This window comes from Dama dama, chromosome 20 (assembly GCF_033118175.1).
Source record: "Dama dama isolate Ldn47 chromosome 20, ASM3311817v1, whole genome shotgun sequence".
Lineage (NCBI taxonomy): Eukaryota > Metazoa > Chordata > Mammalia > Artiodactyla > Cervidae > Dama > Dama dama.
The window spans coordinates 103,752,749-103,769,399 of NC_083700.1; the positions used below are offsets into that span (position 1 = coordinate 103,752,749).

General features: G+C 40.1%; 3 protein-coding genes across 4 annotated transcripts in view; all 3 read left to right on the forward strand.

Moving 5' to 3' along the window:
• RHBDL2 (rhomboid like 2) overlaps window positions 1-2,517 on the forward strand; it is a 51,236-nt gene extending 48,719 nt beyond the window's left edge. For both annotated transcript variants that reach the window (XM_061122324.1, XM_061122323.1), the window contains exons 7-8: window positions 1,129-1,190; window positions 1,955-2,517. In XM_061122324.1, coding sequence (XP_060978307.1) covers window positions 1,129-1,190; window positions 1,955-2,134 — 242 coding nt within the window. In that variant the 3' untranslated portion in view covers window positions 2,135-2,517. The remainder of the gene's footprint in view (window positions 1-1,128; window positions 1,191-1,954) is intronic.
• Window positions 2,518-6,207: 3,690 nt separating this feature from the next.
• On the forward strand, window positions 6,208-9,307 carry GJA9 (gap junction protein alpha 9). Its single transcript, XM_061122322.1, has one exon. The coding sequence runs from the start codon at window positions 6,739-6,741 to the stop codon at window positions 8,278-8,280; it is 1,542 nt and encodes a 513-aa protein (XP_060978305.1). The 5' UTR covers window positions 6,208-6,738; the 3' UTR covers window positions 8,281-9,307.
• Window positions 9,308-9,455: 148 nt separating this feature from the next.
• MYCBP (MYC binding protein) lies at window positions 9,456-16,450 on the forward strand. The gene is made up of 5 exons (XM_061122325.1): window positions 9,456-9,611; window positions 9,806-9,878; window positions 13,593-13,641; window positions 13,832-13,961; window positions 15,208-16,450. Exons 1-5 carry the CDS (start codon window positions 9,528-9,530, stop codon window positions 15,250-15,252), a joined length of 381 nt encoding a protein of 126 aa, XP_060978308.1. The 5' UTR covers window positions 9,456-9,527; the 3' UTR covers window positions 15,253-16,450.
• Window positions 16,451-16,651: the final 201 nt, after the last annotated feature.

Consider the following 16,651-nt stretch of genomic DNA (forward strand, 5'->3'; position numbering starts at 1 on the left):
AGGGAAGATCCCACATGCCATGGAGCAACCAAGACCACGCGCCACAACGATCGTGCCTAGGGGGCTGCAACGACTGAAGCCTTGAACCCTGGGGCCTGTGCTCAGCAAGAGAAGCGGCTGCAGGGGGAAGCCTGTGCACCGCAACTGGAGAGTAGCCCCCATTGGCCGCTCATGCATCAATGAAGGCCCAGTACAGCCAATAAATAAATAAATAAAAACTATTAAAAACCCAAGTCAGACATGTCACTTCTGTGCTCAAAAGCTTTGGAAGGGTAAAAGTCAAAGTCCTTACAAGGGTCCATAAGACTCTACGTGATGTGCCATCTGCCATGGTTTGATCGCCTCACCTACTTGAGTCCAGAACCATCTGCAGGTCTTGGTAAAGCACAGACTGTCGAGTCGTACCTGTAGAGTTTCTGGTTCAGTAAGTTTGGGGTGGGCCTGAGAGTTTTCATTTCTAGTAAGTTCCCAGTGAAGCTGGGAATCCCCAGTGGGAAAGGGAACCATCCTTTGAAAACTGTCGATGCCATCAGATCAACTGCTTTGGTATTCCTCACCCATTCCAGGCACGGCTCGTCCTGCCTTAGGGACTTTGTACTAAAGTCTGCCTAGAAGGCTCTTTCAAAGGTCAGCATGGCTTGCTCCCTTATCCTCATCAAATGGCGTATTCTCCTTGAGATCCTTCCTGTCGCTCCGGTTAAACACCACACCCTGCTCCCAGCATTCTCAATTCTCCTCTTTGTGCACTCTCTACAGCACTAAGCACCCTTTGACAATACTGTATGTTTTACTTATTCACTTGCCTTCCCCAGCTAGACTTTCAGTTCCATGAGGCAGTCTGATCTTTTCTTGGCAGTATATCCACCACCTAGAATAGTGGCTGGCACATGGGAGATCATTAACAAATACTCGTATCAGTGCATCTATAAAATGAGGTAATGACAGTACCAATTTCATGGCATTGTTGTGAGGATTAATGATACAAAGGTAGTACATGTAAAGTTCTCAGAACAGTACCTGGCACAGAGTAAGTCTCAATAAATCTTACCATTGCTAGGGGGGAACCAAAAATAACTGGTACGCTGTTGTGGAGATCCTGGGGCTTCATCAGGCTGTTTTCCCTTCTAGTTGTGTCGGACATGGGATTTGCTCTCTACAGACGGTTCTTTGTTCCTGCAAATGGGTCTCCGGTGAGTTCAGTTTATTATTTTTTAAATGAAAATTTGTTTACCTATGATATCAATAGCTAAAAAGGGTCACAAAATAGGGGCAGCAATAATTCAGAGATTTAAAGCTGTCAGATTTCCATATGGAAGTTAAGAAAATTCCTGAGCAAACTGGCCTTTTGGGTATCCTTTTCACTTCTCTCATAGCCCAGATAATTGGCTCTAGTTCTCTGCACCTGCTATACGGGTAGCTATTCCAAAAAATGGGAGTGAAGGGACTTTACTGTCTATGGAGAATAAAATGCAGATTGGAAAGCAGCAATGATATGGGTCCAGATGAATTTATAATATAAAGAAAACTGACAAAGATTTCCAGTTTTATTGAAATTGGTTCCTGAATTTGGTAATTTCTGAGTATCTGTGTGTGTTATTACCTGTGTTTTAATTCAGACATTCCATTTATGTGGGATAGATTATGCTCCTGTAAAGAACCCTCACTAATCTCAACTCTTACTCTCTTGGCTGGCCTTGTACAGAACCATCCTAAATGTAATGATGGCCTCAAGAGAGACAGGATGGCTGTTGCGTGTACTCAAGAGTCAGTGAAATGACATTTCTTTTAGCTTTGCATGATGGAGTTTTGTTGTCTCTTTTGTCTCACTACCTTGCTGTTCAGACTTTAAGACTCTTTGACTGGGATGGTATTTGTTCTCTAGTAAGAGAGATGCAGCTGAAATATACAATTACCATTTTCTTCACTGATTTTCATTTTCCCCTTTTCTCCCAAGGTGTCTTTTGCAGCTCACATTGCAGGTGGATTTGCTGGAATGTCCATTGGTTATACCGTGTTCAGCTGCTTTGATCAGGCACTGCTGAAAGATCCAAGGTTTTGGACAGCGATTGCAGCTTATTTAGCTTTTGTTTTATTTGCTGTGTTTTTCAACATTTTCCTATCTCCAGCGAACTGACGCCCTTAACACAAACCAGTGAATAAAAAGGGCCATCTGGGGGGAAAAAAAACAAAACTGGAGAACTCTCTATGAAGAAACAGAGAAGTCCCAGCAAACGCTAACAATTTGATAAAGAGAACACCCCTGAAGTTGTCGGTTTCAAAGACTGCTTACAAAAGGGGTTATGGTTTAAGGAAGAAGCTCTTCTGAGGGAATGAAGGGGAAGAGGAAGAGAGAAAAGGGAAGGGAAGTGAGAACCAGAGACTGGCTCTTTTCTAGGCATGCCATGTCAAGGGTATGCATTCTTTAAAAGAACTTGCTCTTAGGAGGATATGGTATAGAGACTGCCTGATAGAATCCACAAATAATGTACTCTGCTGATAATAAAAACTTTTCATATCTGTCAGACTACTGATTATCACTTTCCATCACTGTTTGAGTCAATAGGTCACTGTTTGGGGTGCTTTATGTGCATTATTGCTAATCTTTTTAACAACCCAGAAAGGCAGCTGTTACTCTGCATCTTAGAGAGGAGGCTATGAGAACTCTTAAAAAAAAAAAAAAAATCAAGTAATTTGTCTAAGAAGGGGCAGGACTTAAAGGTTGCAAATGACAGGGCTTCCCAGATGGCTCAGTGAGTAAAGAATCCATCTGCAATGCAGGAGACACAGGAGACGTGCATTTGATTACTGGGTTGGGAAGATCCCCTGCAGGAGGGCATGGCAACCCACTCCAGGATGGAGAATCCCATGGGCACAGGAGCTGACGACAGTCCATGGGGTCACAAAGAGCCGGCCATGACTTAGTAACTAAACAAAAGAGATGTGCTATTGTTTCCTTAACCATTCCTCTTATTGAACACTTAAGTTGCTGCTGATTTTGTACCATTACCAACACTGCTATGTGATCACTCTAGTATGTATGGTGTGTCTTTGAGAATGATTGAATGAATAGATATTTCAAGCATCCAGAAGCAGAAATGTTATGTTACTTTTGATAGATTTTAACTACCTCTTTTTTTTTTTGGCTGTGCCACACAGCTTGCAGGATCTTAGATCCCCAACCAAGGATTGAACCTGGACCACCACAGTAAAAGTTTTGAGTTCTAACCACTGGTGTGTGCTAAGTTGCTTCAGTTGTATTCAACTCTTTGCAACCCTATGGACTGTAGCCTGCCAGGGTCTTGTGTCCATAGGATTCTCCAGGCAAGAATCCTGGAGTGGGTTGCCATGCCCTCCTCCAGGGGATCTTCCCAACTCAGGGATGGAAACCCGGTCTCCTGCATCTCCTGCACTGCAGCGATTCTTTACCGCTGAGTCACCAGGGAAGCCCCTCTAACCACTGGACGCCAGGGAATTCCCTAAATTACCTTTTAAATAGTTGTATCCATTTATATTCTTACTGATATTACATGACAGTAACCATTTCCTCATACATTTGCCAAAAGGTGGCTTTATAAATCTTGAAAAAATTTACATTTTGATTAAAAAATAATATTTTAATTCATATGTAACACTAATGAAGCATAGCATTTAAAATTTTATTAATTTACTTATAATTTATATATTACACATAATATATAATTTATATAATATGTAATATACAAGTATGAATATATATATATTTCCTGATGAAAGGGTTGAATTTAAACTGAAAAGTAGCTATTAGATGGCAAAGAAGCCCAAGGAAGAAATATTTATCTGCCATCGCCAACCCACCAGGTCAGTACTCTGGAGATCTTTAATGACCTAAAAGTGCAAAGTAATTGTTAATAACAGAAAACTAGACAGAGAAACAGGATTCATCTAACTATGAAATCGGACATGACCCATTGATTATTAAGACTGATGACTAAGAAGTTATTATCTAGTTAGGTTATTTTGGTACTAGAAACATTGTTTACATTACCAAAAACAGTGATATCTTTCTGGGTCTCCAGGGGGCAAAGTTACCATTAAAAAAGCACACGTCTGGCATTTTAAATTTGACATTTCTGAATAATAGAGGAACCATTTATTCAGCTTAATTTGGGGCTTATAGTTTTCGTCTTCTAAACTGTGCTGTATTAATTAGAAATATTGGAAATATTCTTTCTGTGGGCTGCCCAATAAGGTAGCAACTAGGCACATGTAGCTGTTTACATTTAATTAAAATTAAATGAAATTAAAAACTGTGTCTCTGTTACACAAGCCTTGTAGAAAGTACTCAATAGCTATGTATTAATAGTGGCCATCTTATTGAACAGTGCAGACAGCACTCCAACACTGCTGCAAAAAGGTCCATTGGATTAAAAAAAACCTCCATTGGGTGGCGCTGTTTAAGAAGCAAGAATGAAGGCAGGGAGATTGAGTTTAGCTGATGGCTGACTCACTGCGCTGAATCAAACTGAATCTGCTCTACACCTGCAAAGGGACACATTCAGAAAACACGATGAAGATGGCTGTGGTATAACTTTTAAGCGTGATCTGCTTCAAATTTACCTAAATCAAGAAAGGTCTGTGTTAATCTCTCTGTCTTAGCTAACGAAGAGTCATTTGAAATATTTTTTTCTTTTGAATTTTATGGTACTGTATCTGTGTATATTAGTATTCATGCTATTTGCTATGAAAGCTTTAGGACCTAAGATTTGAAGCTACATAACAGTACTTCCTCTTTCAGAAAATACTATGCACTTGTCCTTTCAGGAAAAAAAAAACAACTTTAATTTTCTTTGGTAATTTTAAAAGTAAAGTGCTCACGGTAAAAGAAATTAAACATATATATAATTATAAAAAATTAAGTCAATTATTATCATTCTACCCATAGATAATCACAGTTAATATTTTGATGAATATCCTTCTAGGCTTTATTGTATGCATCTCTACATATAAGTAAATTTACAATAATGGGGCTATATTATTCTGTTTTATAACCCGAATGTCACTGAAACAATATATCCAATGTCTTTTTATATTAGTATATATTTGTTATCTCTACTGGTTGCATAGTACCATACTGTGGATGTATTATTGTTTATATGTACAATACAGTCTTGTATTGATAATTATTTTGGATAGTTTCAAGTTATAATTATTAAAAACAGCAATAAGAATAATATCTTTGCTTATATTTTAAAGTGCTTTTGACTGTGGGTCAAAGAGTATACTGCTATTAACATAATAAAATCAAATATAAAATTTCTCTATTTCAGGAATACAGCTAAATTTTAGAAGGCTGACGCTTTTGCAACTCTTTTGAACTATATAAAGCTTTCAAAAAGGAAGTAAAGACTCTAGAACTTGTTATTTAAAAAATCAAAACTTTCACTATTTGACATACCTAATTTAAATAATTAAAATTATAAGAGAAAATAGGTGATTTCTTAATATCTCTTTCATAAAAACTTCAAGTGTGTTTAGAGAAGAAAAATAAGTTTAGTAAAACAGTTAAGAGGTGACTTTAGAACCACATTGATCTTTGAATACCAGTTCTAGCTGTGTGATCTTGGGTAATTTAAAGTGTACCTCAGTTTCCTCATCTGTAAAATGGGAAAACAATATACCTAGCTCACAGGAGTTTTGTGATGGATATATCTTGTAGCTACAATATCCCATTATGTTGTTTGATTGTGTAACATTTCCCTTTCTATGAGGAATACAGGACATTCATTTACATATTAAATGAAAATGAATGAAAACATTCCCCCATTTTTTTCTTTCCTTTGAGATGTATTTCCTCTTAGATATCCCAGGGTATCAGCTCTAATATGAAACCTACTGGCTGATAATCCAAGCATCTAAATTATAACTTGCCCTAATGCTCGTTCCACAAAGCAAGCTATATGTCTTAAAAGGGTCAAATACTGTTGTAATGAAAATTTCTATAATACTACCAACATACCAATGATCCAAGCAATACATAATAACATCATCATAACAATTTTTCATAGCAAAGTACAGTAATAATTACATAAATATTTGTAAATATTTTTACTGAAATGATTTCTGAAAATGCTCAAAAACTGCAAGAAGCTAGAATTTAGACATTTAAATGTGGACTAAAAAACTGATCTAAATTCTTATAGCAAGAGCCAGATCTGTTTCCTTCAGTTTCATAAAATGCTGTACCTTACTGGATTATGAAATGAAACATATGCCTTTTCCTTTGTACATAAATGAGATTTTAAAATCACTGACATTGGTCACAGCTTTCATATAAAATAATCTTAATAAATAGGTTTGTAAGATCAAGTCAGTAGTCTCAGGAACCTCTCTAAGAGTTCTCAGTTTAAAATAACAAAGCAAAAAGCCAAGTAAGACTCCTTTCTTCCAGGAACTCCTATAATTCTATTCTTCATAGGGAATACATACACCCCTCCTCCAGGTATCTTTCTTCCCCCCACTGCATTATAAGGTCTAAATGTAAGTGACCTCCTATTCTTGACATCTTAAACATATTCTTGGTAACATATTATTACAACTTTCTAGGGAAAAAAGAGAGCAACCAGCATGCTGAAAGAGTGATGCTTTGTTCATATTTTGGCCACAGGTTTGCTTAAGAAATAGCACACGCTTCAGAAATGGAAGAATGTATCTGCCTTCTATTTGGTGGGGTTCAGAGATAAGGTGACTGACTAAATAAGAATGGGGGACTGGAATTTCCTTGGAGGCATCCTGGAGGAGGTTCACATCCACTCCACCGTGATTGGAAAGATGTGGCTCACCATCCTGTTCATATTTCGAATGCTTGTTCTGGGGGTAGCAGCTGAAGATGTCTGGAATGATGAGCAATCTGGCTTCATCTGTAATACAGAACAACCCGGCTGCAGAAATGTATGCTATGATCAGGCCTTCCCTATCTCCCTCATTAGATACTGGGTTTTGCAGGTGATATTTGTGTCTTCACCATCCCTGGTCTACATGGGCCATGCTTTGTACCGACTAAGAGTTCTGGAGAAGGAGAGGCAGATGAAGAAGGCGCAACTGAGAGGTGAACTGGAGGAGGTAGAGCTTGAAACACCTGGGGATCGGAGGCGACTGGAGGAAGAACTGTGTCAGCTGGAGCAAAGGAAAGTAAATAAAGTTCCACTTAGAGGAACCTTGCTTTGCACTTACGTGATACACATTTTCACTCGCTCTGTGGTTGAAGTTGGGTTCATGATTGGACAGTATCTTTTATATGGATTTCACTTAGAGCCTCTATTTAAATGCCACAGCCACCCATGTCCAAATACAATTGATTGTTTTGTCTCTAGACCCACAGAAAAGACGATATTCCTATTATTCATGCAATCCATAGCGACTGTTTCACTTTTCCTAAATGTTTTAGAAATTTTCCATCTAGGTTTTAAAAAGATTAAAAGAGGGCTTTGGGGACAATATAAATTGAAGGATGAACATAATGAATTTTGTACCAAGTCAAAACAAAACCTTGCCAAATATCAAAACACATCTGCAAACTCACTGAAACGACTCTCTTCTGCACCCGATTATAGTCTGTTAGTGGACAAGCAAACACACACAGCAGCGTATCCTAGTTTAAATCCCTCTGCATTTCAGACAGATCCTGATAAACATATTGGAAATGATGACAAAGGCATTTTGGATGAACAGGAAACTCTACTTTCTGAGATGTGCACATTTAGTATGGCCTGTGGTCATCTTCAAAATATCAGCTCAAGTAATAAAGAAGACACTCATAAACTATCTGGAAAAGAAGTTAATGGTAACCAGTTGAGGGGAAAAAGAGAAACTGATGGCAAAGACAGCAAAAGAAACCACTACTTGAAAGGTCACTGTTCTAGTCCAGGTGATGCTATAGAGCTTAACAACCACGTGGGACAGTCACCCCAAACAGCTTTCTCTCTGCCAGCTAACTGCACCTGGAAACGGAAGTGGCCCCGGGCTACCCGGGGTCCCTCTGCAGAAAATGAAAACCAGGCATTACCTCCTAAAGGTAACCTCAAGGGCCAGCTCAGGGAGAGCACAACCAGAACCCTTCCTCCTTCACAGGGAGACTTTCAACCACCTGACATTCCAGACACTCCTGATTCTTTGGGAGGGCTGTCCTTTGAATCCGAGTTGGTCAGAACCTGCGGTAACCCTACGGCTTGTACTCCAAATCATTTAGTGTCATTGACAAACAACCTCATTGGAAGGCGGGCTCCCACAGACCTTCAGATCTGAACATCCGTTGGCGCTTAGACATTGAACATACTACATTATCACAGAAGTAGTCTAGTGATGGTGGAGCACAGAAAAAATAGATAGGGCAGCTCTAAAGACCAGCTGTTTATACAAACGACTACAGATCCATTTTAAAAAGGGAAAATGGCTCTAGTTCTGAACTGGGAAGGATCAGTTTCAAGTTTAAAGACACAGAGTTACCAAATCAGGATTACTTTTTTGTGGGTTCCCTTCAGAAAAACACTGATTTTGGGAAAATCTATGTCAGAATGAAAGCTAAATAGAACCAGGTTTTTCCTTGAAGAGAAAACAGCCTTCGGAGATTGTTCTTGATCTATGTAATTCCCTCTTTTAGTTATTGATCTTATTTCTGGACATTGATTTAACTTTGTTTGCCCTTGCTTCTTAACATAGTTTCCTTATAGACTGCAACCCGATGTGTCCTGGACATAATCATCATGTTGCTTCTAGTAAATAAAATGTTAAAAAGATGTCGCTTTCTTTTACCAGTTTATAGCATCGTGATTCAGTGCCAGGATCCGAGTCTTGGCTCTACTACACTGGCCACCTAACCATTACAGTTTACTAACAGTGTCTACCTTACGGGGATGGTGTGAGGATTAAAATAAGAAACACAGGTGTTTAACGCGCTGCCAGGCATACAGTAAGCGCTCAAAAGTGCTAGCTATTATTATTACATTACTGCTCACCCTCTGGAGACCCACATCAAGTCGGCCACAAAACAAGGAGACTCCAAACGTCAGAGCTGGAGCCCAAACAGACGATTCTAAGCAGTCTTCCAGCCATTGGAAATGCAAGGGTTGCCCTCGACGGTCGCGCGCCCTCTTTCAAGACGAGCGTCTACAAACCAGTACCGGCCGGCTGCCAAGGCTCCTGAGGTCCTAGTTGAGACGGGTCCGCCCACTCTCGGCGTTAGGAGTGAGTCCTCGCGCTCCAGGGCTCCGCAGGCCCCGCCCCCTGGCGCCACGCCCGTCTTCGGCCCCACCTGGACACTCGCCCCGAGTTACCAAAACCTAGCCTCCTACTAAGCAACCAAATCTTGGCGAGGACCGGAAGAGGAAGGAGAGGCGAGGCTTCGCTAACCAGAGGGGCGGGTGCACGCAGCCTCCCTCGGCTCATCTCAGTATGGGGCATTCAGAGCGTCCTGGTCGCCATGAAAACAGGCCACACCCCGGCGATCCCGGCCCGGGGATCCCAAGTGCGCAGGCGCCCGTGCCCTTCCGCGCATGAGCAGTGCTGCTCCGAGCCCGCCAGCCACGGTCTCCGGCGCCAGCTACGCCGCTGCCGCTGTCACTATGGCCCATTACAAAGTGAGGGGGGCGCGGCGTGGCTGGGGGCGTGCGGGCGGTAGCCAGCCGCTGGTCGGCTCGGGTGGGAGTGGGGGCGTGCGCGCAGGTTTGGGGGGCTTGAGGTAGTGAGGCGCAGGCGGCGTTGCCGGACTCCCAGCGCCTTCTTCCTGCTCTGGCCCCCGGGCTTCGGCCACTCACCCGCCGTGTCTCCTCAGGCCGCCGACTCGAAGCGCGAGCAGTTCCGGAGGTACTTGGAGAAGTCGGGGGTGCTGGACACGCTGACCAAGGGTGAGCATGGGCCAAGAGAGGGTTCCTCATGCCGTCGTCGTGTTCCTCGGCGCGGTGCCCCGAACGGGTCGTGGTGTGGGGCAGGAGGGGAACAGGAGGGACCCACCCTGGGTCCAGCGAGGTGGGCCTCGGGGGTCAGCGGGGACCGGCGCACGCCTGGCTGCCGGACGCTGCCCGGGTCGGGTAGCCTCACCCTCCCCGTGGTGAGTAAAACTCTTGCAGCTGTTGCAAAGTCCCTCCAACTTCCGTTGCTCTGCCTCTAGCCGCCGCAGTGAGCATGTTGCTAGAGACCTTGGGAGAGCCCAACTCCTCTCTCCTGACAATTTTTCCCGAGCCCTCCAAATCCTGTACAGAAACATTTCCCCTCGAACAAAGGACAAATGGGGAAATGACCAGATTTGAAAGCAGCTTATAAAGTAGCTAAGTGAACCTAATCCCTAAAATAGCTCTTTGGATGTGGCTTTCCAACTGAACTCCGTTTTGTAGTCTATATCAACTCCTACATTGTGCATATTTCATAATTAAAGTAGAATTACAGTTTAAAGAACGTGACGACACATCAAAATGGTTCTATTGTTTTCACCTTTAAAAAGGAAAGTCGTTATCTCTTAATCTATAGTTCAAGATCTAAGTAGATGAATAAGGTGATTGACACTGGACGGTTCCAAGAGCTAGTGTGGGTACTGCTTATTTCATCAGCTAGGCAGTAAGGCGAATGCTGTTATCTATCACTCAGCTCACTGACTGGGCCTTTCAAGGGTGTGGAACAGAAGAGCTGGCAGGGATGATGATTTCGGTCCATATGAGAAGTATAGTTTAAGTATCTGGAAATACTTTGGTACCTGCTCTTTGTCCAGAAGCAAAAGTTAGGAGAAAACTCTGGGAGAATAACAACTCTGGGTCTTAGCAGAAAGCAGGGCTTTTAATTCTCAAGCCTGGGTTGGTCATTTTGAATTGCTACCTACCTTAGGTTCAATTTCCTATCTCTTTGCAAATTTCAGTCAACGTTAAGGGAGTGTGAAAGTACTGTGCTGTCATCCTGGAAAGTATCACACTATTAGAATTTCATGGACCTCCCTCTCCCCTCAAAAAACTCCACAAGCACATTTCTTTAATTTATTTCGCCATTTTATTCAGGTGTCTGTTATAGGCACTGAGTATACAACAGTGGGGGTGGGGGTGGGGAAGCCCGTGCTTTAAATGAACTTATATCCTAGTTGGGGAAGACAGATAATAAACACAGAGTGTCAACCAGTGGTAAGTGTTGTGAAAAGAACATTGCTTACAGAGTGATGGGTGTGGTATTTTACCTAGGGTGGTGGGGGAAGGCCTCTCTTAAGAAAGTAACCTTTGAACAAAGACCTGAAAGAAATGTGCTGTTGAGTTTCAGGAAGTGTAAGGAAGCCAGAGTGGCTGGATGGAGTAAATGAAACATACATTGGTAAAGGGTAGAGAAGTGGCCATTGTAGGAGGTAAATGAAGATATTAAGGCTTGTGGCCAGACCTGGATTTTCCTTCATGAAAAACTAAACCTTTGGAGGCTTCTTTTCCCTCGCTGACATCTACTGGTATTCCCCCTCAACCTTCCTGGGTTTTCAGTTTCTTAAGTAATATCAGACAACAGAGTATCTACTGATATGATGATCTATTTAACATTTGATTTTGTGTACTTCACACAGATTTAACACATAATTTTTATCCAGCTTATTTCCAAGAGGATTTGAAACTCCTTCTAACATTAAAACACTATAAGGATGGCTAAAGATAAGTCATTTAGAAGAAAAGGCATTTTAGTTATCTTGAGCACTATATCAACCTCTAAAAATCCGGGCTGCTAAGACAAAAAGGGAAACACTGGGTATAGAGTTCTTGTCTGTTTAAAAGGAAGTATATTTCATCTATAGAAAAATACAGGAAACTTGACATTTACATTATGTTCTGTAATTATCAAACTTGTAAGTACCACTGTCAGAAATTTAGAAGCTAAAAGAAAGGGTAGGAGAAAAAGAGGAAGAAAGGGTAAGAATATTTATGTCTTATAAAATTAGAACTTGGTAGGGATCAGTGGGAATTAATGGAAAAAGAAACATAGGGTTGAGTATATAGTTTGAAGAAAAAGGTAGTAAGTAGAGAAATAAAGTGTCCTGTAACACTGAAAGAAGAGGGAAGGAGAGGAGAGGGTAGTGGTGAAATAAATAAGCCAATTTCTCAAAAAATAGTGCTGTAAATACGTTTAAAAGTTTAACTATCAGAACTTAATATAAGTTGTTTGTAGTAGTTGACCATTTGATTTTTTTATGATGTCTAAATTATTTTGATGTTATTAAAACTAAAAGAGCAAAGCATGTTAAGTTGGTTTACAGGAGTTCTTAACTTGGGGCCTAGATATGCATGTTTTTTGTATATAGTTACAGCTTTTGGTCTTTGATCAGATTGTTCAGAGTTTTGTGCACAAAAAACTTAACCACTGATTTAGAGAGATTTTTATCTGAGTTACTACTCAGATCCTAGAAGGAATGTGTTCAATAGACGATGAAAAAGGTAGTGCTGACATGAATTACTGGATATGAAACCACTAAAGTATGTATTTTAATTTGAGCACTTTGATTACTGGCAGTTTTTGGTTGGTGGTTATTTAGCATGTAGTGTGTGAAACTTCATTCTTGAAGTGTATTTTGGATTCAAAGCTTTCTCCCAAAAATTAACCACAGCCTTATTGATTCTCTAAAAATTTTTCTCAAATGTATCTACCTTGTTTTCATCCCTCTATTACTCTAGTACAGGTCACTTCTCTTTTTTTTGGTGGTGGTGGGGGATGCCACGTGGCATGCAGGATTTTAGTTCTCTGACCAAGGATCGGGCCCATGCCCCCTGTAGTGACAGCTTGGAGTCCTAACCACTGGACAGCCAGGGAATTCCCAGGTCACTCTCTTTTTAAACTGATTAGCATGTTGTTGTTGTTTAGTTGCTAAGTTGTGTCTGAGACTCTTGCGAGCCTATGAACTGTAGCCCACCAGGCTCCTCTGTCCGTGGGGTTTTCCAGGCAGGAATACTGGTTGCCATTTCCTTTTCTAGGGGATCTTCCCCACCCAGGGATTAAACCCCATCTCCATTAACAGGCCGATTCTGTACCACTGAGCCATAATTGCTCTTCTTGCGTTTAAATCGTTGTCCCCCTTGTTAGCCTGCTTGACTCCACACAGGAGTCAAGAGTGATCCCGTCACTCCACTGCTTAAAACTGTTTTAATTATATGCCATTTTGTTTTTAGGATAAAGGCCCTATTGAACTTGCAGGATCCTCCAGTCTCCTCCCTAACTTTCTTTTCAGCTTCCTTTCAGTTCACAACTCCATCTAGCCACATTTGAATTTTCAGTTCCTGAATACATTGTTCTTTTGCCCTTGGCCTTCCCTTTTTATCTGAAACCTTCATTGCCTAGGTCTTAGGTCTTATTTCCCTTCCCTGGGGAAGCCTTCCCTGGGCTGAGTTAGGTGTTCTTCCAGTGTGCTCCCATTACCCTTATTGATACTTGATACTCTTTTGCACTAGACTGTAAATACGTTGAGAACAGGGACCTTGTCTGTCTTGTTCACCATGGTATGTCCTAGCGATGTGTGTGGTGTATAATAGATGCTTAATATTTACTGAGGTATGGCATATAATTTTGGCCATTTTAAGACTTTAATTTTTTTTTTTCTGCTTTTTGATTTGCAGTATTGGTAGCCTTATATGAAGAACCAGAGAAACCTAATAGTGCTTTGGAGTATCCTTTTCATTTTTCAAGTCAGAAAAAGGCCTTTATTCTATTGAAAAAGTTACTTTGAGTATTTGGATTTTGATCTCTGGGTAAATATTGGTGGTAGGGTTGGGATGACTCTCATCAGAGTTATTTCAATAGAGGGCTATTTCATTAGTTTTAATGAGCTCAAGTAAATCCTTAACTTTTATATTAGTTTTTTAAAGCATCACTTAGGAGCTGCTACCCCAGAAAATCCAGAAATAGAGCTGCTTCGCCTAGAATTGGCAGAAATGAAAGAGAAATATGAAGCTATTGTAGAAGAAAATAAAAAACTGAAAACAAAGGTAAAATTTTTGAAAGAATTCATGTTAAAAATAATTTCACCTTTAATGATTATATGATCAGAACCTCACTAAAATGGACAGTAGAGGAGGGAGGAGGGCAAATATCAATCTCAGCTAACTGCAAGGAGAAGCTGATACCCTGTCTAGAAAACCACAAGCAAATTGTAAACAGGATGAGCAAAGTGTGGTCAAGAAGAGGTTCTTGGGAAACTTCATCAACAAAAAGATGAAAATACTGGTGAAGAATACTGGTTTGTAAGTAAATGGGAATTTCTGGGAGTCTTAGGCAGTTAAGCAGGTCAGTATGGGGCCACTGCTTTGCGAATGGCACCCCTTAAGACTGTGCAGTGCATGATCTGTATAGTTATGTGGTGGCCCTGAAATGTGTTAACTGTAAACTTGTTTGCACTTAAGCTCTGTACATTTGTTTGCACTTAATTTTGTCTAGTGCTGAAGTTTTTTCTTTGTTTAAACTCCCATGAGAATTTTCATAAACTTTTAGTCAACTAAGCCTTTGAGGTTTTACTGCATTCTGAATCACATTTCACATGACTAGGCATTTCTCATGATGTGTTTTATCTTCTCAACAACTTTGTGAGATAAATGACACAGGTACACAGACCATTTTATAGGTGAGGAAACTAAAGCACAGTGAAGTCTAGCTTCTCAAATCTGACAGCTAACTGGAACAACTCATATCTCAGTGTTCTTGCAGTAAACCACAGTTCGGTATAAGAGATCATTCAGTATCTTAAATTAGCCAAGATTCCAGTGTATAAATGTTAGATAACTTTTTTGGCATCTTTTACAGTCAAAGACATTAGCTGCTATTTCATTAACTGGCTAGCTTAATATATATCACATGCTTATTTTTTTTTCCTACTTTCTAGAAGAAAGTTTTCAGTAAACTTATGGTGGAGAGGAAGAAAATACCTTTACTATATAAGCCACAACATCTTTGGGAAGATATGGATTATTGCATAGCAGATGTTTGTGCAGTGCAGTCATGAATGAGAATTAAATTTTAGTTTCCCAGTAATTTTTAAGGTTTATACAAAAAATACTTTCACTAGATTTGATTGTATTAAATATTAAAAAAAATCACTGGTTTAAAAAGGCTAGGATTTTATAAACTGATTCAGTCATTGAACAAAGTAGTTGACTCATTTTGTTACTGTTAAAAGTTTTCTTTTTTACCCAATTTAGAATAAAATTCACCTAAACACCTCTGTCTTTGCCCCCATAGCTTGCTCAGTATGAACCACCTCAGGAGGAGAAACGTGCTGAATAGGATTCATCTCAATTGAAAAGACACTGAAAAAATGGTTTTGTATGACTCGAATAGTTTGTACAGTATATAATCTTTTCTGAACAGATGCTATAGCACTCTTTTAAATATGTTAAATTCACCTATCACACGTTAACTGTTATAAACACATATACTTAGAATCACCAATAAAAACTCAGTATAACTTTCTTTGGGTCTTAAAAAAGCAGGAGAATCAAAAGTGCATCCTGAAAGAAAAAAAAAAAAAAATCTATAAACACAGCCATCAGATTCATTACCTTAAAAGACATTCTATCAGTCTGACTAGGAATGATGGTACTGGTTGTATTTTAGCCAAGGAAGTTTAGCACGGAGCTATTCCTTGGTTTAGCTCAGGATTATGAGCACAGGTACAGTCATTCTTTAAAATGAAGATGACACTGTCGTTTTATATTCTCTGTAGGCAGCTGGAGAGATCTGTGTGATACGCGATGCTATTTCATGAGGATCTGTCTCATGAATCTTCTGCTTTGTTTATACTAGGTGGAACGAATGACTTTGCCACCACTTTGCCTTAGATAACTGTGTGTGCCAGTGTGAACTCTGACACCACCTTTCCTTCTATGCAATTATGCCCTATCTGATAATGTTGCCTTGCTTTACTGTGCTTCCCTGGGTCCCAGTTGCACATTGGCCTTTCTGTGTTGTTTTTCAATTTCCTGTAATAGCAGTTGCCCTGACTGTAATTTATATAAACTTAAAGAGAATCACACTGTTCCCCTGCCTGCCTTAGTTGCTTAGCGGAACACAGAACAGAGGCAATATAAAACTCTGGGTTCACGCACAAGCCTGGATGACAAGGGGAATGAGCCATATATTGTGGAAAATTATAGTTTGTGGGTATAATTATATAGTGCTTTTTTCCCTCAAAGTATTTTTCTAGCTTTGAATTCATTTTATCTTCATTATCCCTGTGAAGTAGGTAGGCAAGTGTGAGGGGAGGTGGGGTGCTGAATCGTTAGGCCAAAGACTGATATGAATACCAATTATTTACCAATTGTAGAACCTTGGGCACATTAGTTAATTACTCCAAGACTCACTTTCCTCATCTGTTAAATGAAAATAATATCTGTGCTGCCTACCTCACAGGGTTGTTGTGAGGGTCAAATGGAATGTATGTGAAAGATTTGTAAATGGTAAAGCACTATATTCTTGCTTGTTAGTCCTTTTTCCTTTCTTGGAAGACCTACAGTCAGATGTTTTTGTGTTCCTCATCACTTATTTTCCTTATTGATTGACCAGCATTATTAAGAAGTAGCCCTATTTCATGTATTCTGTCCCCAGTGTTATAGAAATGTCTATTTTTTGGTCAAAACACACAGAGAAAACAATACAGTGAAAGCTGGTTTTTAACTAGCAAAAG

Bases quoted from the DNA above. Each gene is read 5' to 3' on its own strand.
- MYCBP (XM_061122325.1), top strand. From the start codon at position 9,528: ATGAGCAGTGCTGCTCCGAGCCCGCCAGCCACGGTCTCCGGCGCCAGC. The intron at 9,612-9,805 runs GTGAGGGGGGCG...GTGTCTCCTCAG, and splicing joins TCACTATGGCCCATTACAAA to GCCGCCGACTCGAAGCGCGA. The intron at 13,962-15,207 runs GTAAAATTTTTG...TTGCCCCCATAG, and splicing joins ATAAAAAACTGAAAACAAAG to CTTGCTCAGTATGAACCACC.
- GJA9 (XM_061122322.1), top strand. From the start codon at position 6,739: ATGGGGGACTGGAATTTCCTTGGAGGCATCCTGGAGGAGGTTCACATC.